This window comes from Talpa occidentalis, unplaced genomic scaffold (assembly GCF_014898055.3).
Source record: "Talpa occidentalis isolate TD23 unplaced genomic scaffold, MPIMG_talOcc4v2.1 talOcc4.11, whole genome shotgun sequence".
Lineage (NCBI taxonomy): Eukaryota > Metazoa > Chordata > Mammalia > Eulipotyphla > Talpidae > Talpa > Talpa occidentalis.
Window position 1 is genome coordinate 78543595 of NW_023601104.1, and position 26943 is coordinate 78570537.

At 41.4% G+C, this 26943-nt stretch overlaps 1 protein-coding gene across 3 annotated transcripts in view; it reads left to right on the top strand.

Moving 5' to 3' along the window:
* The first annotated feature begins 14946 nt into the window (after positions 1-14946).
* The window catches only part of RBM25 (RNA binding motif protein 25), a 52023-nt gene continuing 40026 nt past the window's right edge, over positions 14947-26943 (top strand). The window contains exons 1-3 of one of the 3 annotated variants that reach the window (XM_037503655.2): positions 14947-15116; positions 22738-22854; positions 22967-23087. In XM_037503655.2, the coding sequence (XP_037359552.1) occupies positions 22813-22854; positions 22967-23087 (163 nt within the window). In that variant the 5' untranslated portion in view covers positions 14947-15116; positions 22738-22812. Of the gene's footprint in view, positions 15117-20849; positions 20921-22737; positions 22855-22966; positions 23088-26943 lie in introns of those variants that run through there. The other 2 variants (XM_037503654.2, XM_037503657.2) reach the window with 2 other exon arrangements.

The window sequence follows — 26943 nt, forward strand, 5'->3', positions numbered from 1 at the left end:
AATAAAGTTGATCATAGATTTAAATGTAAAACTATAAAACTTTTAGAAGAAAACAGATGAGAAAATTATGAGGACCTAGGCTAAGGAACACAACTAATAAAAGAGAAAAAAATTATAAAAGGAGACCTTATCAAATTAAAACATTTTTCTCTGAAAAGTCATGTGGAACAACATATAATTGTAACAGGGTGGTCCCCAGGGAACCTCCCCCTTTCCTGGGGATCACCCTGTTACATAATGAGTGGAGAAAATAAACTAAGAGATCACCAAAAGTTATATTCAACCTATGAATTCAGGCAGTATTCAAATATTGTCCCTTTATTTTTTTATGGTTTTTAATTTTTTTTTTTTGTTTTGTACCTTTATTTTTACCAAGGCTGACACAACTGTGTTGCTTGAATCTGGAAACTGATGAACTCTCTTGAAGCTCTATAATAAGCAGAGAAGGGGAAGTAAAGAAAATCTCCTTATTTAACGAAAACTGTAGATTTTGACACACACTAAATTTGGTACACCAAACTGGAACCTCTGTGTAGTGACACATGGTTGTACTTAACTCTGTTTACACATTAAAGTCTATCTGTGCTTATTGTTTAAAATTACTGATGTCCAGTCGTGCCTCCTAGAGATTCTGATTTGTCATGCCTGGCATCTGTCTCTTGTTTTTGTTTTGCTTTGCTTTCACAGGTTCCTAAGTGATTCTAATGTGCAGTGGAGATGTATAGAACTATATATACATAAATTCAAGATGAGCAGAAGAGCCTCAAACAAAACTATTGTCCCATTGGCATGAAATATTGAACTTAGAATGAATCCCTTAGGGGATATCAGGGATAGATTTGCCAGAATGTCTGTTAAAATGTATCAAAAATGGCTAATCACATTATTTAGATCTCACCTTGGAAAATAGAAAACACACCTAAGAATGGTTGCAGGGTAAATATGTTTGCATGGAATTGGGGAGAGATTGATTTACATGTAGTAATTGTAGTCTTTTGGAGCAGGAAGGAAAACGGAGTACATTTTATCTATTTGAGGGGTTGGCAAACTTCATGACCTGCAAACTAAGAACTGTTTCTACATTTTCGAATGGTTGAAAGAACTACTCTTAATCACTTCTATCAAACACTGAATAGTTTTGGAAATTAGCTATTGTTGCAGACTTAGTAATGTTGTTTTAATAAATTCAACCTAAAATTGCAAGACGAAAGTCATTTAAATGCATGATCTTTATGCTGCAGTTTTGTGATTTCTATGACAACTAATGTCATTTGAATGATAAGGAATGTTAAATTATTTAATATACTTCCTGGACTATGAAAGTTAAAACAAGAAGCAAAATCACCATTCCACAGAAGTTTGCAATGGATATTTATTCTAAGCCCAAACTTCCATTCCAGCAGCATTATCAGACTTAAATGGAAGTGCAAAAGCAATTTCCATATTTCAAAATCCATTTTAGCTGTTCAATAGAAGAACTTGCACCTAACCTTCAACTGGAATTGATTAAGTTGCAATGTAATAGCAGACTAAACAGCAAATAAGGAGAAGAATTTATCACTATTTTAAAATTCCTTCTAAGTGTTGAATATGCTCCATGAAAATCATATGCTCCTGGATTAACACTAGTAGTTAGAAGTATCTATCTGTGTTAAAAGACATTTTCAGAGATAAAATATCATTACTGATCAGCATTTTCAATAGATGTTGAAGATGAGAATATAATTTTGTTTTTTTTTAAAGATTTATTTATTTATACATACAAGAGCTGGGGTATTAGGTCAGAGGTGTGGGGGTGGGAGGGTGAGAGGACCCACCAGAGACAGTGGGGAGCAGAACAGGTGATGTACTGAAATACACTGCTGAGGGGAGCAGCTGTCGAGACAGGAGAGGTCTGCTTCACCATGTGGTTTCTCCCTGGCTGGCGGGGGATCGAACTTGTGATACAGAGGCTGCAGATTGTTTCATAGTGCGGTGCTTAACCCCTTGTGCCACCAGGGAGGCCAAGAATATAATTTTGAATCCCAATTAAGCAAAAATTTTATTCCCCAAAACCAATTCTATTTTTTTATTAGTATACCTACATTACAAAAAATTGTTCTGAATTCTGTCATTAAAAATTTGTGGAGGGGGCCTCCCCGGTGGCGCAGCGGTTGAGCGCTGGGTTGCGAAGCTGCCCGTGGCCTCTGTGGCGCTGGTTCGATCCCCGGCTGCTCCCTGGCCACCGGAGGAGGGTCCCACATGGTGCGCAGACCTCTCCTGCCGCCCGCTGCTCCCCTCAGCAGTGTACTTCGCTCCTTCTGCCTGCTCTGCTCCCCGCTCTGGCTCTGGTGAATTCTCTCACCCTCCCGCGCTTCTGACTGTACCCAGTGCATGTATAAAAAAAAACAAACAAACAAACAAATAAATAAATAAAACATGCCTCTATTTAAAAAAAAAAAAAAAAAAAATTTGTGGAGGGCCTCCCCTGGTGGTGCAGTGGTTGAGCGCTGGGCTGTGAAGCTGCCCGCAGCCTCTGCAGCGCCGGTTCCATCCCTGGCCACCGGCCAGGGTTCCACATGACCTGCAGACCTCTCCTGCCGTGCCCACTGCTCCCCTCAGCAGTGTACTTCAGTCCTTCTGCCTGTTCTGCTCCCCCACTCTGGCTCTGGTGAATTCTCTCACCCTCCCATGCTTCTGACTGTACCCAGTGCTTGTATAAATAAATAAATCTTTAAAAAAAAATTTGTGGAAATATTCTTTCTTGTTATTATCATATAAACCCTTAAATAATGTCTTTGAATTTGCTTTTTGCCTGGAGAAGCCTAAACTATTTATTACCTGGTCCATTATGGAAAAAGTTTGCTTATCCCTGATCTATACCAAAGCAGTTGAAGAAAGGTTCCAGGAGGAAGTGATATCTAAGGTGTGATCTAAAGGATAATTTGAGTTATCCAAGGTAGACCGAGTACAGAGGAGGATGTTCCTGACAGATGGGAATGACATAACTGAATGACATGCCAGGAACTGGAAATAGTTCCTTATATAGTATGTAGGGGTGGAGTGGGAAATTTATCAAGAGTGGATGACAAGAGATAAGGCTGGGAGGTAGAATATGGCCAGTCCTGATGGACCTTATAAACTATTGTCAAGGACCAAAAAAATAAAATAAAAATTAAAAAAACTATTGTCAAGGGCCTCCTTGGTGGCCTAGGTATTAAGTCTCAGCACTATCACCACTATGGCCTGTGTTCAATCCCCGGCCAAGTAGCTAACCCACATGGTGCAGCAGACCTCTCCTGTCTCACTTGCTGCTCCCCTCAGCAGTGTATTTCAGTCGATCTGCCTGTTCTGTTCCCCACTCTGTCTCTGGTGAATCCTCTCACCACCACCTCCCCCATCTCTGGCCTACACCACAGTTCTTCTACACAATATAAATAAATATAATCTTTATCAATAAATAAACAAATTATTGTCAGGTTTGCAATTTATACTGAGGACCATGGCCAGATATACAAGATTTGGGGGATGAGAGACAGGAATGATAGCTATGATAATGGTTTGGGAAGTGGTAGGATAAAGGCCTAACTGATAAGGAAGATGCAGGGGTAAAAGTAGTAAGTCAGTGAAAATTGCAGGCTATGGAAATTCAAGTGTATGTCTGCTCCCCCAGCCTTCGAAGCAATAAATTGACAGAAAAAAAATGACAGAAACTAGCAAAATGAACATTTTCTCAGAACTCTGGATACTAATAAAAAATTTGTCACTGAGATAATGCTTCATTAACAAAATAAGTCAAATCTTGATAAAAGATTGTTACAGCTTTTTTTCTTATTTATTTATTTATGCATACAAGACCTGGGGTACAGGCCACAGGTGCAGGTGGTGAGAGGATTCACCAGAGTAAGGAGCAGAACAGGTGGATTGACTGAAATACGCTGCTGAGGGGAAGAGTGGGTGAGACAGGAGAGGTCTGCTGCGCCATGTGGGTTAGCTCCCCTCTGGCAGGGGATCAAACTCACTCAAGCTGCAGTGGTGGCTTCATAGTGCTGCATATTAACCCCTTGTGCCACCAGGAAGGCCCTGTTATGGTGTTTTAACTTACACTGGACTCATCCCTATACCTAAACCCAGCAGTAATCTTGAAGACAGCCTAAATTCCTGGTACAAGTACCAGAGTGAGTGGAGTACAATTTATGCTCAAAGAATTGTGGTTATGTTATAGGGCAGGGAGAGGGGCAGCCCAAACCCTGCAAACCTGCCTGTTCTAAATGGGTTCTGCCATCCGCCACATTAACACAAAACATAGGAGACTTTAATGGGAAGGAACTTTAATACAATTAGGAAACAATACAGGAAAGGCAAAGAATATAGTTTCTAAATCAAGCACCCAAAGTTACCCGTCCCCTCGTGGGTAAAACTCCATCCAAATGGGATTGGCCCAGAGCAAGGCCCCAAAGCCTGCCACAAATCTAAAGCATCTTCCACAGAAAAGGGTCAGAAACAACCAGACAAGCCCAGAAGGAAAAGAGCAAAATCAACATCAAGATAAAAGCTGCCATTGTCACCTCCCCACGGGTCTCACCCACATCTGTGTCACCCAGTCCACGACCAAAAGACAAGCGCAGTTTCTTCACGTGTCTCTAGGCTCCATGCGCCTCCTCCAGGTCTCCTTCTGGCTCCATCCTGCTCCTTCCTTCCTCAGTCTCCTCTGAAGCTTCTCCTCGCCCTGCTCAATTCCACCTTCCCTTGGGTGGGGCAGGGAACCTCCCCCTTTCCTGGGGACCACCCTGTTACAGTTATTTGTCTTGATCTGTCTTGGAAGGCCCCCAAATGAAAGATTTAAAGACTTGTTTTTATTTCACCTTACTGAGAACTCTCCTAATGCTGAGGCAGCTCCCCAGGAAGCATGGGGCAAGCAATAATAGTTGGAGGGAAAAAAAAAGCCTATTCAAAAAGTTAAAGTTCTGGAGGAAAGGATGGGAAATAAGCTTCCTAGTGGAATAAGGGCATTGAAAATTCCCAAATATACAGGGAATGTTTTGGATAAGTACATGTCCAGGACTGGGCATATGCTCAGGAAAGACCTAAAAAGACCCTAAACTCTCATCTCTGGTGGGCCCTCATGCTCTGCACAAGCAGGAATTGAAAGCTAAGGCAGAGTTGTAAACTGTCTGGCTGAGTGTTGGAGGCATGACCCAATGAAAGGGAACTGCTAAGAAAAAGAAATCTTTCCCTGTTAAAGAGTCATAGACCTAGAAATGTAAAGTAAATAATAAGTTTGCTTCCTTAATAAGCATATCTAAACAAGGCCTGGCAGCCTGCTAGGCTGATTGATCTCCCAAGCCCTCCGGGAAGATCTGTATCCTTCCCCTTTTCCTGTGTCAAGAATTTGTATGCTAACTAACCAACTTTATCAATGTAAAATGGTTGTGTATAAAAGAAACTCTTTGTCTCTAGACCAGTGCTCAGACCTTATGGGACTACTCAGGTCTGAGACCTCATGCATGAGTAATAAAGCTTTCCTGGCCTCACCATTCCTAAAAATACCGCTTATTCTTTCCCTTCCTGGGTAAAAGGCTAGAATTTATTTCTGCAACACCAGCACATACCCAAACACACACGTCCATCTATCTACAAAGACTGGGAGGGGGTTGTGTGTGTGTGTGTGTGTGTGTGTGTGTGTGTGTGTCTATTTTGTGCTGTGCTCTGGGCATTTAAGGAAATTTTTGTGAACTCACTAGTTGACCACTAAACTAACAGAGGCTTCAGTGAGTACACATGACAAAAAGTACAGACTTTACAAAATGTGTTGAGAACAGACACCAAATAAACCAACAACTACAGCAAGCAATAAATAAACTCCTGGGCCTCCCCTGGTGGCGCAGCAGTTGAGTGCTAGGCTGTGAAGATGCCCGCAGCTTCTGCAGTGCTGGTTTGATCCCTGGCCACAGGGTGAGGGTCCCACATGGCGTGCAGACCTCTCCTGCCACCCGCTGCTCCCCTCAGCAGTGTACTTTGTCACTCTGTTCTGCTCTCTGCTCTGGCTCTGGTGAATTCTCTCACCCTCCCAAGCTTCTGAGTGTACCCAGTGCTTGTATAAATAAATAAATAAATAAAACTCCTAAGTAGGGAACAGAATCTGATTTGTGTGGTTCCACAGAATGGGAGAAAAGTTTGCGAATAATTTATCTAATAAGGGATTAATATCCAGTATATAGAGAACTTCTGCAATTCAACAACAGAAAGCAAACAAGCTGGTTTAAAAACAGGTAATGGATAGAAACAGTGCTGGCACAAGTGAGAACCGGGTGGGCACTAGATAATTCTGTACCTTGCTGAGGTAAAATAGTTAAATATGGACAAAGGAAACCTAGAAGCTGAGAGGCAAAATGTGATCGCTTGCATTTTTTGTGCAAATTTGCCGGGAGGAGCACAAGAAGCACCCAGAAGCTTCAGTCAACTTCTCAGAGTTTTCTTTTTCTTTTTTTTTTTTAAAGATTTCTTTTATTCATGTATAGAAGAACTGGGGTACAGACCAGAGGTGTGGAGGATGAGAGGATTCACCAGAGACAGAGTGAGGAACAGAATAGGCAGATTGACTGAAACACACTGCTGAGGGGAACAGCTGCGCCATGCGGGTAGCTCCCTGGCCAGGGATGGAACTCGTGGTGCAGTGGCTGCAGATAGCTTCATAGTTTGCATCTTAACCCTTTGCACCACCACGGAGGCCCAGCTTCTCAGAGTTTTCTAAGTGCTCAGAGAGGTAGAAAAGTATGCCTGCTAGGGCCTCCCCGGTGGCTCAGCGGTTGAGCGCTGGGTTGCAAAGCTGCCTGCGGCCTCTACGGCGCCGGTTCAATCCCCGGCTGCTCCCCCGCCACTGGAGGAGGGTCCCTCATGGTGCGCAGACCTCTCCTGCCGCCCGCTGCTGCCCTCAGCAGTGTACTTCGGTCCTTCTGCCTGCTCTGCTCCCCGCTCTGGCTCTGGTGAATTCTCTCACCCTCCCGCGCTTCTGACTGTACCCAGTGCTTGTATAAGCAAAAAAAAAAAAAAAACCAAACAAACAAATAAAAATAAATAAATAAATAAAAAACATGCCTCTATAAAAAAAAAAAAAAAAAAGTATGCCTGCTAAAGAGAAAGTTTAAAGCAATGGCAAAGGTGGATGAGGCCCATTAAAGAGACATGAATAGTTATATCCCCCCTAAAGGGGAAACAAAATAGTTCAAGGACCCCTCCCAATAGACCCAAGAGGACTCCTTTGTTTTTTTTCTTGTTTTGTTCTGAGCATGGCCCCCAATCAAGAAAAACATCCTGTCCATTGGTGATGTGGCAAAGACCTGGGAGAGCTGTGGAGTTACACTGCTGCAATGACAAGCAGCCTTATGAAAAGATGGCTGCTAAGCTGAAGGAAAAATACAAAAAGGATATTGCTGAATATCAAGCACAGCACAAATTAGTTATATATGGGAATGGAAGTTTTTCATCTTCAGCGTTTGTTCTGTTAACTGAATACCACTCTGTAATTGAAAACAAAACAAAGCAAAGTTGCAGATGTTTTGTTGACATTCTGAATTATTCTAAGTAAATACATTTTTTTATGAAAGAAATAAAAGTGGATTAAGGAGCTTAATAACCATTTTTCTAAAGAACATATGTAATCAATAAACACCTGAAAAGATACTCAAAATCACTAATCAGGACCTCCCCGGTGGCACAGCAGTTGAGCAATGGGTTGTGAAGCTGCCCTCAGCCTCTGCAGCGCCAGTTCGATCTCCAGCCACCAGGTGAAGGTCCCACATGGCGCACAGACCTCTCCTGCCACCCACTGCTCCCCTCAGCAGTGTATTTTGTCAGTCTGTCTGTTCTGCTCCGTACTCTGGCTCTGGTGAGTACACGCTTCTGACTGTACCCAGTGCTTGCATAAATAAATAATTAAATAAATAAATCTTTTAAAAAAAATCACTAATCATTACTAAAATACAAATCAAAGTCATTAGATACCACCTCACATCCATTGGAGTGGCAGTAAGTAAAAAAACAAAAACAGAAAACAAGTATTGGTGAGGATGTCGAGAAATTGAGCCCTTGTGACTGTTGATGGAAATGTAAAATGGTACAGCTGCCAATGAAAACAGTTTGCAGAGTTCTCAAAAAAATTAAAAATATAATAATCATATGATCCATCAGCCCTACTTCTGGGGCTCCAAAAATAGTTGAAAGCAGTATCTCAAAGAGATACTTGTACGCAATTGTTCAAAACAGCCTTATTCACAATACCTAAGAGGTGGAAGCAAGCCAAGTATCCACTGATAGAGGAATTGACAAATAGAATGTGTTACATACATACATTGGAATGTTATTCATCCTTAAAAGAAATAAATCTGGGCCTCCCCGGTGGCACAGCAGTTGAGCACTGGGTTGTGAAGCTGCTCTCAGACTCTGCAGCGCCAGTTCGATCCCCAGCCACCAGGTGAGGGTCCCACATGGCACACAGACCTCACCTGCCGTGCCCACTGCTCCCCTCAGCAGTGTACTTCATCAGTCTGCCTGCTCTGCTCTCCACTCTGACTCTGGTAAATTTTCTCGCCCTCCTGTGCTTCTGACTGTACCCAGTGCTTGTATAAATAAATAAATAAATAAATAAATAAATAAATAAATAAATAAATAAATAAATGAAATAAAGAAATCTGAAATATGCTACAATATGAATGACTCTTGAGGATATTACACTGTGTGAAATAAGCTAGTCACAAAAAGACAAATCTGTACGAATACACTTAAGTACCTAGAATTGTCAAATTCTTGGAGACAGAAAGTAGAATTGTGGGAAGGGGAGATATTATTTAATGGGTACAGACATTCAGTTTTGCAAGCTGTAAAGAGAGATGAATGATTCGATGAATGTACAGATGAAGCTTAATAAGATGGTATATTTTCAGTATTTTACCACAATAAAAAAGTGGAAAGATTTCTGTAAAAAAAGAAATGAGCTACCAAGCCATAAAAAGACATGGAGTAACCTTCAAAGCATATTGCTAAGTGAATCAAACCAGTCTGAAAAGCTTATATACTGTGTAATTTCAGCTACATGATAGTCTGAAAAAGGCGAAACTATGGAAATAGTAAAAAATGGTTCAGTGGTTTCCGGGGTTTTATGGGGGAAGGAATGATAGAGAAATATGTGGAGCACAGGGCTTTTTAGTATACTGTAATGGTGCACACATAACATTATACACTTGTGGAGAGCATTAGAACTGTATGACACAAAAGGTAGGCTCTAATGTATACATCATATTTGGTTGCTAATGATGTATGAATGTTGATTAATAAGTTGTAACAAATGTAGCCCACTTATGCAAGATAATAATGGGGAAATTGGGAGGTAGAGGGAACATATGAGAAGAGTATTTTCTGTCATGGGGGGAGAATATGGCGTATGCCAGAGACACGGGGCTGAAAGAATTCACCAGATCAAGAACAAAATAGGTGGGCTTATTGAAATACACTGCTAAGAGCAATGGACTAGACAAGAGGGGCCTGAGAGACAGAGTGAGGTTTTACTTCAGGCATTAATGACAGGTTAGGATGACTAGACTTGGGTGTGTCCTGACTGACAAGGGATCATCAGCTCTTGGGATCATCAGCTTAATGTCCAGGCTCCCAGGGCAGCCCCTTGTACCACCAGGGAGGCCCTAGACTTTGTATTTTTTTTTTAGATTTTTTAATTTTAATTTATTTATACAAGCACTAGGGTACAGGCCAGAGGCGCCGGAGGGTGAGAGAATCCATCAGAGACACAGCAGGGAGCAGAACAGGCAGAAGGACAGAAATACACTGCTGAGAGGAGCAGTGACGAGACAGGAGAGGTCTGCTGGGCCATGTGGGACCCTCTCCAGCTGGCCGGGAATCGAACCGTCGCCACGGAGGCTGTGGACAGCTCACAGTGCTGTGCTCAACCCGCTGTGCCACCAGGGAGGCCCTAGACTTTGTATTTTATAGCAGGTTTTGGTTTACAGAAAAATTGAGTGGAAAGTGTCACGATATTGGTACTACATTTAAAAACTAAGTCCCCGGTGGCGCAGCGGTTGAGCGCTGGGTTGCGAAGCTGCGCGCGGCCTCTGTGGCGCCGGTTCGATCCCCAGCTGCTCCCCGGACACCGGAGGAGGGTCCCACATGGCGCGCAGACCTCTCCTGCCGCCCGCTGCTCCCCTCAGCAGTGTACTTCGGTCCTTCTGCCTGCTCTGCTCCCCGCTCTGGCTCTGGTGAATTCTCTCACCCTCCCGCGCTTCTGACTGTACCCAGTGCATGTATAAACAAAACAAACAAACAAACCAGCAAACAAATAAATAAAAAGCATGCCTCTATTAAAAAAAAAAAAAGGGCCTCCCTGGTGGCGCAGCGGTTGCGCGCTGGGTTGCGAAGCTGCCCGCGGCCTCCGCGGCGCCGGTTCGATCCCCGGCTGCTCCCCGGCCACCAGAGGAGGGTCCCGCATGGCGCGCAGACCTCTCCTGCCGCCCGCTGCTCCCCTCAGCAGTGCACTTCAGTCCTTCTGCCTGCTCTGCTCCCTGCTCTGGCTCTGGTGAATTCTCTCACCCTCCCGCGCTTCTGACTGTACCCAGTGCTTGCATAAATAAATAAAAAAAAAAAAAAGGTTGTCTTTAATAAAAAATAAAAACTAAGTCCCTGTTCCTTGCCCAGCAGTTTTTTTTCTATAAACCAAAAACTGGAATGGAAACTAGGAATGGAAGCTATTTCTTTAACTTGAAGATGATCAATGAAAAACCGTAGGGCTTATCTTAGTGAAAGTACTCAGTAGCTGGACATAAGAGAATTCAAGAGATCTAGACTGTAAATATAAATCTGGCAATAGCTGGTTATTGAAGTCCTGAGGGTGGATGAATCAGCTGGAGAATCACTTAGAGTAAAAAAGGAAAGCCTGGGATGGGACCCTGAGGAAGACCAACATTTTAAGACCTGAGCAGAAAAAGAAGATGGTCCTAAGGAGATTGAGATTGAGGAGTGGTGTAGTGGTAGTAGTAAGAGTTCAGAATATGAAAGCCAAGGGAAGAGGATTCACCTTGGTTCTGATCAGAAGTGTTTCTAGGAGCATAAAATAAGTTGTAGGAAGATATCTCCATATGGGAAGTCAGGGAAATAAAAATTAAACTAAATTCTGGCCTCCCTGGTGGCTCAAGGGGTTAAGTCTCAGCACAATGAAGCTATGGGCAGCCACTGCAGGATGAGTTTGGTCCTGCCAGGGTACTGACCCACATGGGCAGCAGACCTCCCACTGCTCCCCTCAGCAGTGTATTTCAGTAGATGCACCTGTTCTGCTCCCTACTCTGTCTCTGGTGAATCCTCTCTCCTCCCCTCCCCCCCCAGCACCTCTGGCCTAGACCCCAGCTCTTGTATGTATAAACAAAATAAATATTTAACAAAATATATAAAGGATAATAAAAACCAAAAAATCCAGTAAACCTTTGATTGAACTTATGAAGTAGAACATTAACAAACCAATAAAGGCTACCCATGTGCATTTTTCCAGTCTCCTCCTCTTTGTTCCCTCTATGAGGGAAATAGTAACTTTAAATGGTAACCACTACTCTATTTTTTTCTACTAATTATTATGTTGTTATGATGGTGCACAGGTGCATTGGTGAAGGAAATTCTATGGGGACTACACCTGAGGGGGGAGAGAAGCAAATATCCTTTAAAAATGAACAATGATGTAGAAAAATAAATTAAAAAAAATTTAGAAAAGAAAGTAAAAATACACGTTTACCTCCATACATGTTTTTTTTTTTTTTTAAAAAAAAGATTTATTTATTTATGCATAAAAAAACTGGGATGTAGGCGAGCATTGTGTGGGTGAGAGGATTTACCAGACACAGAGTGGGGAGCAGAACAGGGGGATCTGGGCCTCCCCGGTGGCGCAGCGGTTGAGCGCTGGGTTGCGAAGCTGCCCACAGCCTCTGCAGCACTGGTTCGATTCCAGGCTGCTTCCCAGCCACCAGAGGAGGGTCCCACATGGCATGCAGACCTCTCCTACCCCCCTCCCACCCGCTGCTCCCCTCAGCAGTGTACCTCAGTCCCTCTGCCTGGTCTGCTCCCCGCTCTGGCTCTGGTGAATTCTCTCATCCTCCCGTGCTTCTGACTGTACCCAGTGCTTGTATAAATAAATCTTTAAAAAAAAAAAAAAAAGAACAGGGGGATCTACTGAAATACACTGCTGAGGGGAGCATCAGGAGAGACAAGAGAGGTCTGCTGTGCCATGTGGGTTAGTTCCCTGGCAGAGAACTCATGCTGCAGTGGCTGGTGGTAGCTTGATAGTGCTGACACTTAACCCCTTGCTACACCAGGGAGGCCCCAATATGTTTCTTTAAACAATAGATCCTTAATTAGATCAATGTATGATCTTTATAATAAGGGCATCATATTATATACAGATTTCTCACTTGCCTTTTTCACACTATCTTGTGTGTAAATATAGTTTATTTATAGAGGCATGTTTTTTTTAATTTATTATTTTTTTTGTTTATACATGCACAAGCGCGGGAGGGTGAGAGAATTCACCAGAGCCAGAGCGGGGAGCAGAGCAGGCAGAAGGACCGAAGTACACTGCTGAGGGGAGCAGCGGGCGGCAGGAGAGGTCCGCATGTGGGACCCTCCTCCGGTGGTAGGGGAGCAGCCGGGGATCGAACCGGCACCGCAGAGGCCGCGGGCAGCTTCGCAACCCAACGCTCAACCGCTGCGCCACCGGGGAGGCCCTAGTTTATTTATTCTACTTCTATAAACTTCCTTAGTGACTTTTTGAAAATGTTTATCTGTTTTCTTGTCAGATATTTGAGTAGTTTGCAGTATTTTTTCCCTTTATGAACAATGGTGTCATGCCAAGTATTCTGGTGCATATATTTAAAGCTTTCCCCATAAGCAGTTCCACTACTATGGGTCTGGGGAAAGCACATACTTCATTTCTCTAGATTATGCCAAAATGATTGTACCAATATACACTTCCACCAGTACTGGCTAAGTGTCCCTGGTTTTCTATATCCTTGTATTATCAGACACCTTAATTTTTACCAATGAAATGGCTTTAAGGTGATATCTTACTACGTTATTAATATTTATGTGATTACTAATGAAGGGTAATTTATTTTTTTATATTTTGTTCATTTTTTTTTCCTCTGAAGTCCTGGTTAAAACATAACTTGGGATTTTTCCTTCTGGAAGCCTCCCATGACTTCCTCAGATACCCAGGCTAGATTAAATGTGGCTACCCATCGTTTGCACTTTTCTATTATTATTTTTAAAAAGATTTATTTATTTATTCATACAAGAGCTGGGGCACAGGCCAGAGACGTGGGGGCGGGGGTGAGAGGATTCACCAGAGACAGAGTGGGGAACACACCAGGCAGATTGAAATACACCGCTGAGGGGAGAAGCAGGCGAATCAGGAGAGGTCTGCTGCGCCATGTGGGTTGTTCCCTGGCCGGGGATTGAACTCGTGGGACAGTGGCTGCGGATAGCTTCATAGGTTGCGTCTCAACCCACTGCGCCACCAGGGAGGCCCCGCATGTTTCTATTATTACGTTTCGACAAATTCCATTTTTCAAGGTTACCTGAGAATTTCTTTACTACTCAAAGCATAGTCGGGCCTCCCCGGTGGCGCAGCGGTTGAGCGCTGGGTTGTGAAGCTGCCCGCGGCCTCTGTTCGATCCCCGGCTGCTCCCCGGCCACCGGAGGAGGGTCCCACATGGCGCGCAGACCTCTCCTGCCGCCTGCTGCCCCCTCAGCAGTGTACTTCGGTCCTTCTGCCTGCTCTGCTCCCCACTCTGGCTCTGGTGAATTCTCTCACCCTCCCGCGCTTCTGACTGTACCCAGTGCATGTACAAACAAACAAACAAATAAATAAATAGAGCATGCCTCTAAAAAAAAAAAAAAAACATAGTCATCACTTTACATGGCAAATTCCCCTTTTCAATTCTATTTCTTTTGCACCCAATATTATAACCCTTGACCCTTGAATAACATGGGTTTGATATGTGGAGGAACACTTGTTAGCAGAAACTTTTTTTTTTTTTTTGTGGGACCCTCGCTGGCGGCCAGGGAACGAACCGCCTCGCAGCCCAGTGCTCAACCGCTGCGCCACCAGGGGAGGCCCAGCAGAAACTTTTTATCTGCGGATTTTTTTTTAAACCTGCGAGTTCCACCTTCAGTCAATCAATTGTAGATGTTGGCTGTCATTGCAGGTAAATGGCTTGGCCTAGCCTCCCAAAGTGATATACAAGTCTATTATTTAGGGCTTTTTCTGAAGGGATAAAAAAACGCAATACAAACTTACTACGAAAAGGACCTCATCAGCTGATAACACAGAAAAACCCAGAAGAATGGCTGAATCCATGTTCTGAAATGATATTGTCAAAAACATCTTCTAGCCACCTCTTTGGTCCCATCAGCAATCAGAAACTCTTTCTGTGCGTGTAAATTTGCAGTTAAAAAAAAAACTATTACTGCTTTAGTTAGTCTAAAGTACATCTCTTGGTATAAAGCACAGTTTATAGGGAAAGATGGGTGCTTGGGGTTTCTACGGAGGTGCTGGGTGGAGCCCCATCTTCAGTCTATCGAACCCCAACCACTGGGCTAGGTAGGTTCTGATTCCCGAAACACAAACTACAAAAAGTGAGAAATCCTAAAAGAGCCCTCGCGCCACGACTGTAGCCGGAACCTTGACCTCAAGATGGCGTCGCGTAGTCATAAGATTAACTCGGATCCAATCAAAAATGGCAGGGTGGGTCGTAATTTGCAGCTCAAGCCTTTCTAGTCCCCACTAGGCGCTTCTTCTCTATGGTTATTCGCCGTAGCGTGGTGATTCCGAGCCAACAGTGAAGACTATCTAGCTTCGTTCTTCTCTATGATTCTTCTCTCCACACCCCCGGCCGCAGTGCACGCCGGGCAAGAGGAAGCCCTCCAGAAGCTCCCCGCGCTGCGCGGCTGTGTTTGCGGCCTGTGCGAGTAGGCGCTGCGCGGAGCCCGTCTCCCGGACGAGCGGCGCGCAGAAACCTCGAGCCGGTGGAGCCCACTCGTAACCTGAAGCTCAGAAGGCCGCGAAGACAGTGCTGTTTCCTCAGCGGCGGGTGAGTTCACGCCACAGAACGCGTGTGGAAACGAGGAGACCGGGTACCCCAGCTGGGGGAGGAGGGAAAACCGGGGAAGCTGCTAAAGGGCCGGGGCGGGGTAGGGGTAAGGAGGGGGGGTTATATGGGGGAGGGGACGGGCACGAGGCTTGGGTTTCTCCACCTCTCCAAGGCCTCAAAAACCAGTGGGCCCAGCAAGAACCCGTGAAGGCCGGACCTGCTGCCATAGCTTTCCTCCTCGCTTTGTCGCCCGCTTTCCCTTCCCTTCCACCGTCCGCCAGAGTGAATCTCCTTGCCTCCCTTTGGGCTCCACGTTTGCCCACAAAACGATCGGTCGGCCCCCGGGGATCCTTTCCCTGGGTCCCCTTTCTGACCCGAGCCTCCGGAACCTTACGGTAGATTTTCGGGGCCTAGGACACACTAGCCTCAGACTCTGCCTAGAAGCCAGACAGCACCCACCCAGAGCGAGGTGCTGGCCTTCAACGGATTCCTTTCCCTTCCTCTTGGGTCATCTGGAGCCCGCCACCGAGTGAACTGGGCCCCACCCACCCTTAATTAGCTAATGCCCATCTTTTTAGCATTCTCCTGGTTTGCTTGTCTGAAGTTGTGATGACTATTGTAGTCTTGCCCCTTTCCTCCAATGGAGGTTGCAGTAAATTGTTTGTCCATTCATTCCAGGCTATTAGCAAGCCCTGTATTAAAATGAGTGCTTTCTCACCCTTCTTGGTCTTAGTTTTACTTTTGAAATAGATTTTTTAAGCTAGATGTAGGACTATTACTTTTGAAGTTACGTAATACGGATTTATATTTCCTTAGAAATGCCATTTTGATACTGGACAGAAAGGAGCAGACCCAAAGGAGGGACTTGATTTTTCTTGCCCCAGTACTGTGCATAAGATAGTTGGCAGTGGTGCATAAAGTTTTTACACGGTCTTCTGAGCTTTAGTTCTTAAAAGATTATTTCCCCAAACATTCAGAAGCTGGAAAAGCATTCCATTGGCCATCAGTTCCTCATGATTCCTAGCTTTTCTTATGTAGAATGAGTATTGTAATAGTACCCACTAATTCAGTTTGTTGGGGTTCAGGATTGGGAAAAACGTATGTGAAAAATTTGATTGCAGTACTCAAGTAACTTTGTGTTCAAGCCATATTAACTGATATTATTTGTTATATAAGCTTTTTCAATGAAATACAACTCTGAGTCTTAACATTTCTTCCAGCTACCCTGAATAGACTATAAATAAAGTCAAAGTCAACTCTTAATAAGTTTTTCATTGATATGTTATTACTAGAAAGAGGCCTTATAATGCAGTGAAAAAAGGATAGTGGGGACATTGGAGCCCCCACCCATTTATTATGTTCCCTTGGACCAGTTAGCGTCTTCATCTCTAAAAGGAGACTATATCTACACCAGGTAATTTGGGAGATTAAGTGAGTAATGTATTTTGAAGACTGTTGTAAACAAAAGTAAATATGTTAGTTGATATTTTAATTAAATAATTCCTCACCTATGAGTTACCAGATTCCCTTTTTTGATCTCCAGAGTGGGGTTTTCTCCCCTTTTTTGTAAGGTACTAAAATATTTTTAGGGGAAAAAGTCTTAATTGTCCCACTGCTGCATATAAATAAGCACCATATATTAATGATTTCAACTAAGTTTTTTTGTTTCAACTAAGCTTTTTATTTTATTTTTTCCTCCTTTGTGTTAAGGTTCCAAATACATTTTTAAATAAAAGTGATTCCATTTAAGATTGGATAGTTACTTCAGATTTAATTTAAGTTTGGGATTTTCGAGTTGCGTTTTTGGCTACAAGTTACCCACATACTTTCCTCATTTACACATGATTTAGGAAAAAAATTATATTGACTGTTTTATAACTTTGGAAATGAGTAGTTGCTGAATCTTTTTTGTTGTTGTTGTTGGTGCCAAAACCCTGGAGCCAACTGTATCACTTAATATCTTGCAAAAACATTCCGTGTATTTTGTAATCTTTCACTAAAAAGTCTTTTCTGACACTTCCAATGCCATTCGTAAGAGAGGATTCTGACTGTTTCCTTGGGATTTCAATAACTTTTTCCTTATCTTTTTTTTTTTTTTTTTTTAATTTTGAACCTTCAGAAAATAAAAACAACATGTTTCTGTTAGCCAGAATTGTTGTTATTGCTTAATTTTTAAAAAAAAATTATTTATACAAGCACTGGGTACAGTCAGAAGCACGGGTAGGGGGGTCAGCAGGGGGTGAGAGAATTCACCAGAGCCAGAGCCTGGAACAGAGCAGGCAGACTGATGAGATACACTGCTGAGGGGAGCAGCAGGCAGGGCAGGAGAGGTCTGCACGCCATGTGCGACCCTCGCCTACAGCCAGGGATGGAACCGGCGCTGCAGAGGCTGCAGGCAGCTTCGCAGCCCAGTGCTTAACCGCTGCGCCACCAGGGGAGGCCCTTATTGCTTAATTTTTTACATTTTTGACATAAATTCAAACTTAAACATTGCAAGATTCTCATATCTTTTACCCAGGTCCCCCAGATGTTAACATTTTACCAATTTGGTTTCTTCTGAAATATTTTGCTAGTAAATTGCAGAGATGATATCCCTTCACACAAGAACATTTCATTATTTAAAAACTGAAAAGATTAAAGTCAAGAAATCAGCTAATACAGTTTTATTTAATCTGCAGGTCTTAGTTGGATTTTGGATTTTGCCTGAAATTGCCCTGTCTTGGGTAATTCTTTTTATTTCTCAGTGAAAATATTTTTTTTATTATTCAGTATTTTATTTTTTTAATTTTTATTTTTTTAAAGATTTATTTTTTATTTATACAATAGCAGGGGTACAGGCCAGAGGTACGGGAGGGTGAGAGGATCCACCAGAGACAGAGCGGGGAGCAGAACAGGCAGACTGACCAAAAGCATTGCTGAGGACAGGAGAGGTCTGCTGCGCCATGTGGGTTTCTCCCAGGGTGGCCCGCACTGCAGAGGCTGTGGGCAGCTTCACAGTGCTGCGCCCAACCCACTGCACCGCTGGGGAGGCCTATTCAGTATTTTATTTTATATCCTTTTTTTTTTAAAGATTTATTTATACAAGCACTGGGTACAGTCAGAAGCGCGGGAGAGTGAGAGAATTCACCAGAGCCAGAGAGGGGAGTAGAGCAGGCAGAAGGACTGAAGTACACTGCTGAGGGGAGCAGCAGGCAGCAGGAGAGGTCTGCGCACCATGCGGGACCCTCCTCTGCTGGCCGGGGAGGAGCCGGGGATCGAACCAGCGCAGCAGAAGCTGCGGGCAGCTTCGCAACCCAGCGCTTAACTGCTGTGCCACCAGGGAGACCCGTATTCAGTATTTTAAAGCAGCCTAATTAAAGTATAATTTATATATAAAATTCATCTATAAATGCCAGCTCAGTGATTTTTAGTAAATGTACAGTTACACAACCCTTACCCAAAAGGATCCCTCTTTCCTGTTTGCAAGACCCACTACACCTCCAACAAACCACCAATCTTTGTACATAGCATTGTTTTTTAATCACTGAAAATTATTTTTTAAAAAAGAAACTCATGAAACGATCAACTCCCTTTTAGGAGGCTCAAAACACTTGAATAATTTCATACCTCTGGAAAACTTTCTTGTTAAACTTCTCATTAATTAAATGTGGTCTGTTCGTTATACATTGAGGAGTTTTTCTTAGGAAAGTTTGAAGACTCCAGTTCTGTGGGAATTCAGTTGAGAAATCATGCTTTACTTAATGGGGGCAGTGGTGTCAGTACAGTATAACAGCTGTAAGCAACAGGTATCTCAGTACTATGGTAAAAATCATGTATTGATGTAGAGCCATTGGACTTTGAAACTTTATGTAATAACTTAAAATTTGCTCTTTCAAGACTAATAAAAATAATACCTAATAAGAACCTGGTACAAAATTGTAGCTAGGTAATGAATTAATGAAAAAGATGTACGAGTATTTGCTGAGGGAATATCTTGTTTGCCTCTTATCATTTCATAAATTTGGCACACATTGCCCTGATGGGGTCAGCCTATAAATCTATCTTTGGTGAAATGTTTTGTTTCTGTCGGGATAAATTCTGCAGTGGAAAAATGCCTATAAGCAGTAATGGTGTTCTTGGGAGGACACTAAATATGGATGATGTAAGAGTAAGGGGAAAAGTTGAGAAAGGCAGAATTCATGCGTATTTGAGTAGCAGAGATACATTATTTAGAAATGTTTGTTTTCACTTTTTTGGACTGCATCTTTTGAGATAAAATACATATTTAATAAAGTGTATCCATTGTCGTTTCAGTGAGTTTTGCCAAACCTGTGTGACCAGTGACACACTAGAGAGAGGTTATACTTCTGTTATAGGTGCTTGTTTTTGTTATTTTGGGCCATAAAGTGTCATACTTAAATTAGGTTAAAAATTCTCTGAACCTTCTAAAGTAAAGCACTATTAAAATCATTTCTGTGCTAGTAAAATAGCTTCTGTGTCTCTTTTATAACTCATATACAACCCCTTAGCAATTGACTGCCTTCAAAGGCTATCTAGGATCCAACAGCTGGTTACCACTTTTGCCACTACCATCTGTTTCAGGTCACCCTCTCTTGTCTGGATTATTACAGTAGTCTCTTGATTCTGTCCTTGTTCTCCAGTCTTACCTTAACACACTGGCCAGTGATGCTGTTAAAATGTAAGTCAAGTCAGAGCCTTTCACATATATTCTGTTTCATTCAGAGTAAAAATTGAACCTTTACAGTGGCCTATAAAGCCCTACAGTGTCTCAACCCCCTTGACCTTTAAGCAGAGCTTACTCTGCTCCAGCTGTTGGCCTTGGTGTTTCTGCCACAGATACTCCATGCACACACCTCAGGATCTTTGTATTTGCTGTTTCCTTTCCTTGGAACATGCTTGCCCTCAGATACGAATAGGGCTTCCTGCCTCAATCTCTTTTAAATCTTTGTTCAAATTGAGGCCTGACTGGGCAGCAGTATTCAAAATGCAGCATTCTTTTGCTCGCTTACCTACTTCATTTTACAAAGTACCTACCAATTTGAGTATCTGACAATTTATTTTAAAAGAGTACAATTTATCAATTGTAGATAAAAACTGATAAGCTTTGTGGTTGTAAGTTTATTCTCATCATTTTTACATGTTAAAAGGTAGAAACTTATTTTATGTTGAACTAAGGGATAGATACTCTGATTTTAGGATAAGATTGGAGGTTTAGTGTTTATCAAAGGTCACCAAAAATGTTTGTTTTCTGAATTTCTGTAGGAAGGGACCATTATCTTAAGAGGTTAAAAGAATATTCATAAAAATCAGTCCAATACCTGTGGTGTTTTCACCATCACCTTTGAAGTTAAGCCTATGAATAAACAAGTTTTAAACAGTTCCAAATAAAAAGGAAATATTTCATAGAAAAATTAGGAGTGGGATGGGTATACTGATACAAACTTAAAGTAAAAAAATTTTGTTAATGCTAATGAGTGAGCTGTACATTTGAAAATCATGCAATAAAGTTTAAACACCAAGAACATAGAGTTTTTAAAAATTAATACTTTTGATACTTGCAGATAAGTGATTCTAAAGATGAATTTGTGGCACAATATTTGTATCCATCATGAGGCTAGGGGTCATTGCTAGCATAATACTGACACGTGGTGGTTTCTTAATAAATGTGTTTAATGAGGTCCTCAGTTTATGTGTTTACTGATTCATTCATTGATTAATTTATTTATTCAACAGGTATTAATAACGAACTGCCTTCCTAAGAAAGTGCTGATATAGAATATTATAATGATAATACAAGAACTTCTGTAAGTAGGACAGTAGCCCTCTATGTTTTTAAAGGGAGATATACTCCTGCCCCCTTCCATATGTAATTTTTTTCTTTTGGGGCAAACAATATTACATAAAGATTATTTAAATTTCAACACAATTTTAATCTTAAATTAGTTGCATTTTTCTTTTTTAATTTGTACTGATACCTACCTAATATTTTAAAGTATTTCCACTATTTTATTTGCTAAGTATATAAAATCATCCTGGGATTTACTTTACCTGTTAAGTTTTCTAAATATTTTCATTATACTGTGTTTTCTGAAATTGAAGTTTAGACTATAGAATACTGTGTTATCTTAATTTAATAAGTCAAGATAGCATTATGAGGAGAAATAGCTGTGAGCATGAAGAATGTACTTTCCTAAGACTTAAGACTAAGGAAATGTCTAATAAACAGGTGAAAGGATACTCAACCTCATTAGTGATTAGGGAAATACAAATTGAAACAGAGAGTATTTTTTTTGCATACCAGATTATTAGAAACACCAGCAATGATGAAAATAGGAGGAATATACAATACACTGATGGTGAGAATAGAAATTGTGTACTAGTTTTGGAGGATGATTAAGAGACAAAGTGTAGATGCATAGAGTACTAGTATTTATTATACAATTATTTGTATAGGTAAATGGGGGTATATTTCCAGTATATCTGAGAAAGTTTAATGTTTTGTAAGAGCTAAAATGTGTTGCCAGTCATCAGTGTTGGTTGAATAATTATGGTATATGTCTATATTATAATAGTTTACTGCACTATGGAGAATGGAATAAAACTATGAACTTACATGGAGAGCTATTTATGATAATGAGGAAGAAAATGCACATAACAATATAGTATGATTATATTGTTTACAGAAAAACAAAAGTTTATATATTAGCTTGTATATAGAAAGATATTTAGAAGAATACAGCGATATATACCAAACTGTTGGGATTAGGGGGCGAGGAAATGGAAGACATGCACTTTTTATCTTCTCTTCTGAAGGGTGAGTAAAACAATGTACAAAACATGAAAAAGCAAATAGACAAGCATATTTTAAAGACGTTTAACTCTGGACTCTTTCTGTTATAACACCTATTGGGGGAGGTTTTTTTTAGTGTATTACAGAAATACCTTCTGTTTAACAGATTTTTAGTGGCATCACTGGTATGGGATGAACCTACTTATTTTGGCTGATTTTTAAAATTGGAGCACAGAATCCTAGAACATTCTAACATTTGTCTACTTTTTCCAGTGGGGCAGAAAAGTCTTAGGTACTTTTGTTCACAAGACAGAATTAAGTTTAAGTAATAATGCCAGAAACTAAATGAAACGCAGTTCATAGTGTTCTTGTATTTTTAAAAATCAAGTTTTAACATCTGATTCTTGAAGTTCACTCAAGTGTGGCTAAGAGGTTTGCTTTTAAGTTAAAGAAAAATTATGGTTTTTTTTCTCATTGTCACAAATTGTATGTTCTCTTTATATTTGAGTGGTTACTATGTGACCTGATACATGGTTCCCCCCTTTCAGGTTTGTAGTTCACTGACACATTCATTTGTCCTTGAGGAACTCACCAACACTGAATCAACAAATACTTTGTAACTTTGTAAACTTAGTTTTCAGAGTGCTGAGTGTGTAAAAAAATGAATGCATCAGAATACTTTAAAAATAAATAAATAAAAACTGTTCTATACCTTCCTGGATTCTGAGTTTGGTTTAAAAAGATTCATTGATGTTTGGCATTTAATTTTTGGATATTAACTGAACCTCAAAATTTTTTTCTTCCTTTATATGTATTCCCATATGATTGTAGGAGTCTATCCTGAACTTAGATCGTGTACATTTTGGGAACTTATTTTAGAAAAGATCTAAGTTTTAAAAATTCTCAATGGACAGACAGAGAAAAGAGGGTCTTTGCCAACTCCTTTGGGTAAGAAAACTTTAGAATTTTGCAGATACTCTAAAAATGAAGGCCAACAAACCAGGCATATCAAATTGTAAAGTCTTCAAATAAAATGATTTGTCACGATTTTTTTCTTTAGACTGCTGCAGTAAGAATGTCTTTTCCCCCTCATTTGAATCGCCCACCCATGGGAATCCCAGCACTCCCACCAGGGATTCCACCCCCACAATTTCCTGGTTTTCCTCCACCTGTACCTCCAGGTAAGTTTGGGAATGCTCTTGTTTTTTTAAACTGTACTATTGTAATTACAATATTAGCTTTAGGAAAATTATGAGTTTGTTACTGTGTTAGTAGTAAAAATGTTTGTTAGCATCATTCTGGAGATGTAGATGTCTCATTTTCCTGTAACAGTAATTTTTATAGGTAGTTGGATATCATACTTACCTGAGAAGTTAAAAAAAATTTTTTTTAAAGATTTATTTATTTATTTATACAAGCACTGGGTATAGTCAGAAGCACGGGAGGGTGAGAGAATTCACCAGAGCCAGAGAGGGGAGCAGAGCAGGCAGAAGGATCGAAGTACACTGCTGAGGGGAGCAGCGGGGCGGCAGGAGAGGTCTGCGGCCATGTGGGACCCTCCTCTGGTGGCCGGGGAGCAGCCGGGGATCGAACCGGCGCTGCAAAGGCTGCGGGCAGCTTCGCAACCCTGCGCTCAACCACTGTGCCGCTGGGGAGGCCCAATTTTTTTATTTTTTAAAAAGGTGCAGTACATTCATTTGGTTCAAAAATAAAGATGTTCAGAAAGGTATATAGTGAAAAATTTCACATGCCTACTTTACTATTACTATTCTTTTAGTAAAAGAGAGCAACTGTAAATAAAAATTCTTTCATCCCTTAATTTTTTTTCTTTTAACACAGATAAATGGTAGCATCCTGTACATGCTTTTTGGTTCCTTGCTGTTTTGTATTTGACAGTATAGCTGGCGAGCTTTCCAAATCAGTATATAAAAATTCCCCCCTTTCCCCTACCCCAGTCCTATGAGGTTTTTCAGGTCTCATCCCAACCCTGCTGAATTAGATCCTCAGAATTTGGGACCCAGGAATCTTTAGTTTTAATAAGTTCATGAATAGGCATTCATTTAAGCATATTTAAGAGAATTCATATATAAAAACCACTATCTTGAGGTGTATAATTAATATTGCTTGGCCAAAGAGATAGTTTTCCTTTGCATATAGGTGGTAGCTTATATATTGTTGTTATTATATTTTTTTTAAGGATTTTTTTTTAAGATTTATTTATTTTTGTACAAGAGCTGGGGTACAGGCCAGAGGCGCAGGAGGGTAAGAGGATTCACCAGAGACAGAGGGGGAACAGAACAGGCAGACCGATGAAATACATTGCTGAGGGGAGCAGCAGGCAAGACAGGAGAGGTCTGCTGCGCCATGTGGTACCCTCGCTGGCTGACCGTGATTGAACCAGCGCTGCAGAGGCTGCGGACAGCTTCACAGCGCAGTGCTCAACCGCCTACATCAAGAGGGGAGGCCCTATTCTTACATTTTTTATTCTTATATTTTAATGGGATTAAAGCATTTCATGCAGAATCCCTCTTCCCCAAAAGAAGTCTCTATGAGCTCTCAATTTGCATATTAGGATTTTCTTTTGACATAGAATCTGTGCAATTCAAGTTGAAATCACCAAATGATCTTGTGAATTATCCAGATATATTTCTGTGTGAGGTAATATAAAACAGATCAAAGACCTGTTTTTTTAATCATTTGCTTATCTGAAATTACAGTGTTTTGCTAAAGAGCTTAAGTGTTGCAAAATCAAAAACTACCTTGCAGTTGGCTGGTATGGTGGGTTAATTCATAACATGTACATTACCAAGAGATTATAAAGAGCAGAACTGTCTTTAATTTGAAATCAACTGCTAAATTTTTTTTTTTTTTTTTTTTTTTTTTTAATAGAGGCATGCTTTATTTATTTGTTTGCTGGTTTGTTTGTTTTGTTCTGTTCATACATGCACTGGGTACAGTCAGAAGCGCGGGAGGGTGAGAGAATTCACCAGAGCCAGAGCGGGGAGCAGAGCAGGCAGAAGGACCGAAGCACACTGCTGAGGGGAGCAGCGGGCGGCAGGAGAGGTCTGCACGCCATGTGGGACCCTCCTCCGGTGGCCGGGGAGCAGCCGGGGATCGAACCGGCGCCGCAGAGGCCGCGTGCAGCTTCGCAACCCAGCGCTCAACCGCTGCGCCACCGGGGAGGCCCAACTGCTAAATTTTTAATTTTGAATTTGTTTACTACCATAAACTTAGCTTTGGGCCTCCTACCCATAAATCAAGTACACAGTATGAAAAATCATAAAATAAACATGGTAGTTTTTATGAAATATTAAAAACTTAAAGAGTTTGACAGTAAATCCTAATATTAAAAATAAGAGTTATTATGCTTGTATATTATTATAATTGCAATATTTATAAAAAGAACAGCGGTCTAGGCCAGAGGCACAGGGGGTGAGAAGATTCACCAGAGACAGTGGGGAACAGAACAGGCAGACTGACTGAAATACACTGCTGAGGGGAGTAGCAGCAAGGCAGGAGAGTCTGCTGCACCATAGGGGTTAGCTCCCTGGCTGGTATCGAACTCATGCCGCAGTGGCTGGTGATAGCTTGATAGCACTGAGACTTTAAAAGTGTATGATGATGAATACTATATCAAATTATTACTGGTAAATGGGACATGTTTCTCTTAAGTCTCCTCCCTATTAAGATGGGTTACTAGATCCCAAACTCAGATTTTCGGTATATCTTGTTGCATGTTTAGTCAGTGCCATGCTTAACATGGGCATTTATTCACAGTGGTTATGCTGTTAAATAATTTTGATTCCACTTGTAAAAGAGTACAGTATCATTCTGCTTAAGGAAAAATACCTGGTTGATAAATCATATTTTAATTACAGCTCATTTTCTACATGCATTCTGTGTGTAGCATCAGTACTTTGAAAGGTAAATGAAGAAGTATGCTGAACTAGAGCAATAATGCAAACCACGTTATCCATTTTCATCTATAATTTTCTTGCCTCCTCATGTAGTTACTTGAACTTTAATTGCTATGTGGTATTTGCATTTAAATTAGAAAATTGGGGCCTCCCTGGTGGCGCAAGGGGTTGAGTGCAGCGCTGTGAAGCTGTCCGCAGCCTCTGTAGCGTGAGTTTGATCCCAGGCCAGGGAGTGACACATGGTGCAGCAGACCTCTCCTGACTCGCCCGCTGCTCCTCTCAGCCGTGTACTTCTGTCAATCTGCCTGTTCTGTTCCCCATTCTGTCTCTGGTGAATCCTCTCACCTCCCACACCTCTGGCCTATACCCCAGTTCTTGTAATCATAAATAAATAAAAAAAAAAACTTGAAAAAAATTAGAAAATTGAAGAATAGGTACAAATTTTTCCATACAAAGGAATGTGTGCATATGGAAAAAGGAAGTTTTTTCCTCCACAGTTTCTTAGATTTCTTGTTCCCAAAGATAGCCTTTCTCACCAGTTTCCAGAGTATCTGATATATGCCAAGCATATCCAGTTACAAATGGAAGTAGAATGAAGTGGACATTCTCTTAAGCCTTCTCTCTCTCTCTCTCTCTCTCTCTGTTTTTTTAAAGATTTATTTATTTATGCATTCAAGAACTGGAGTACAGGCCAGAGGTGTGGGGGTGAGAGGATTCACCAGAGACAGAGTGGGGAACAGAGCAGGCAGATGTACTGAAACATTCTGCTGAGGGAAGCAGCGGCAAGATAAGGGAGGTCTGCTGAGCCTTGTGGGTCGCTCCCTGTCTGGGGATTGAACTCATGCTGCAGTGGCTGCAGATAGCTTCATAAGTTGTGCCTTAACCCCTTGTGCCACCAGGGAGGCCCTTAAGCGTTCTTTTAAGGCTGTTCCCTTCATCTCCGTTTTTGGTTATGTTTTCTCTTTTCTCATTTTTTAAAATTCAACCAGTAACACATTTGACATTTTGTGTTTTTTTCCCCTTTAGTATGCATCACTTTTGTGTCTTTGTAATGAGTAGTAATACATTCTACATTTCATAAAATTAGAAGTTGAGGTAGGAAACATTAAACTTTTGATAA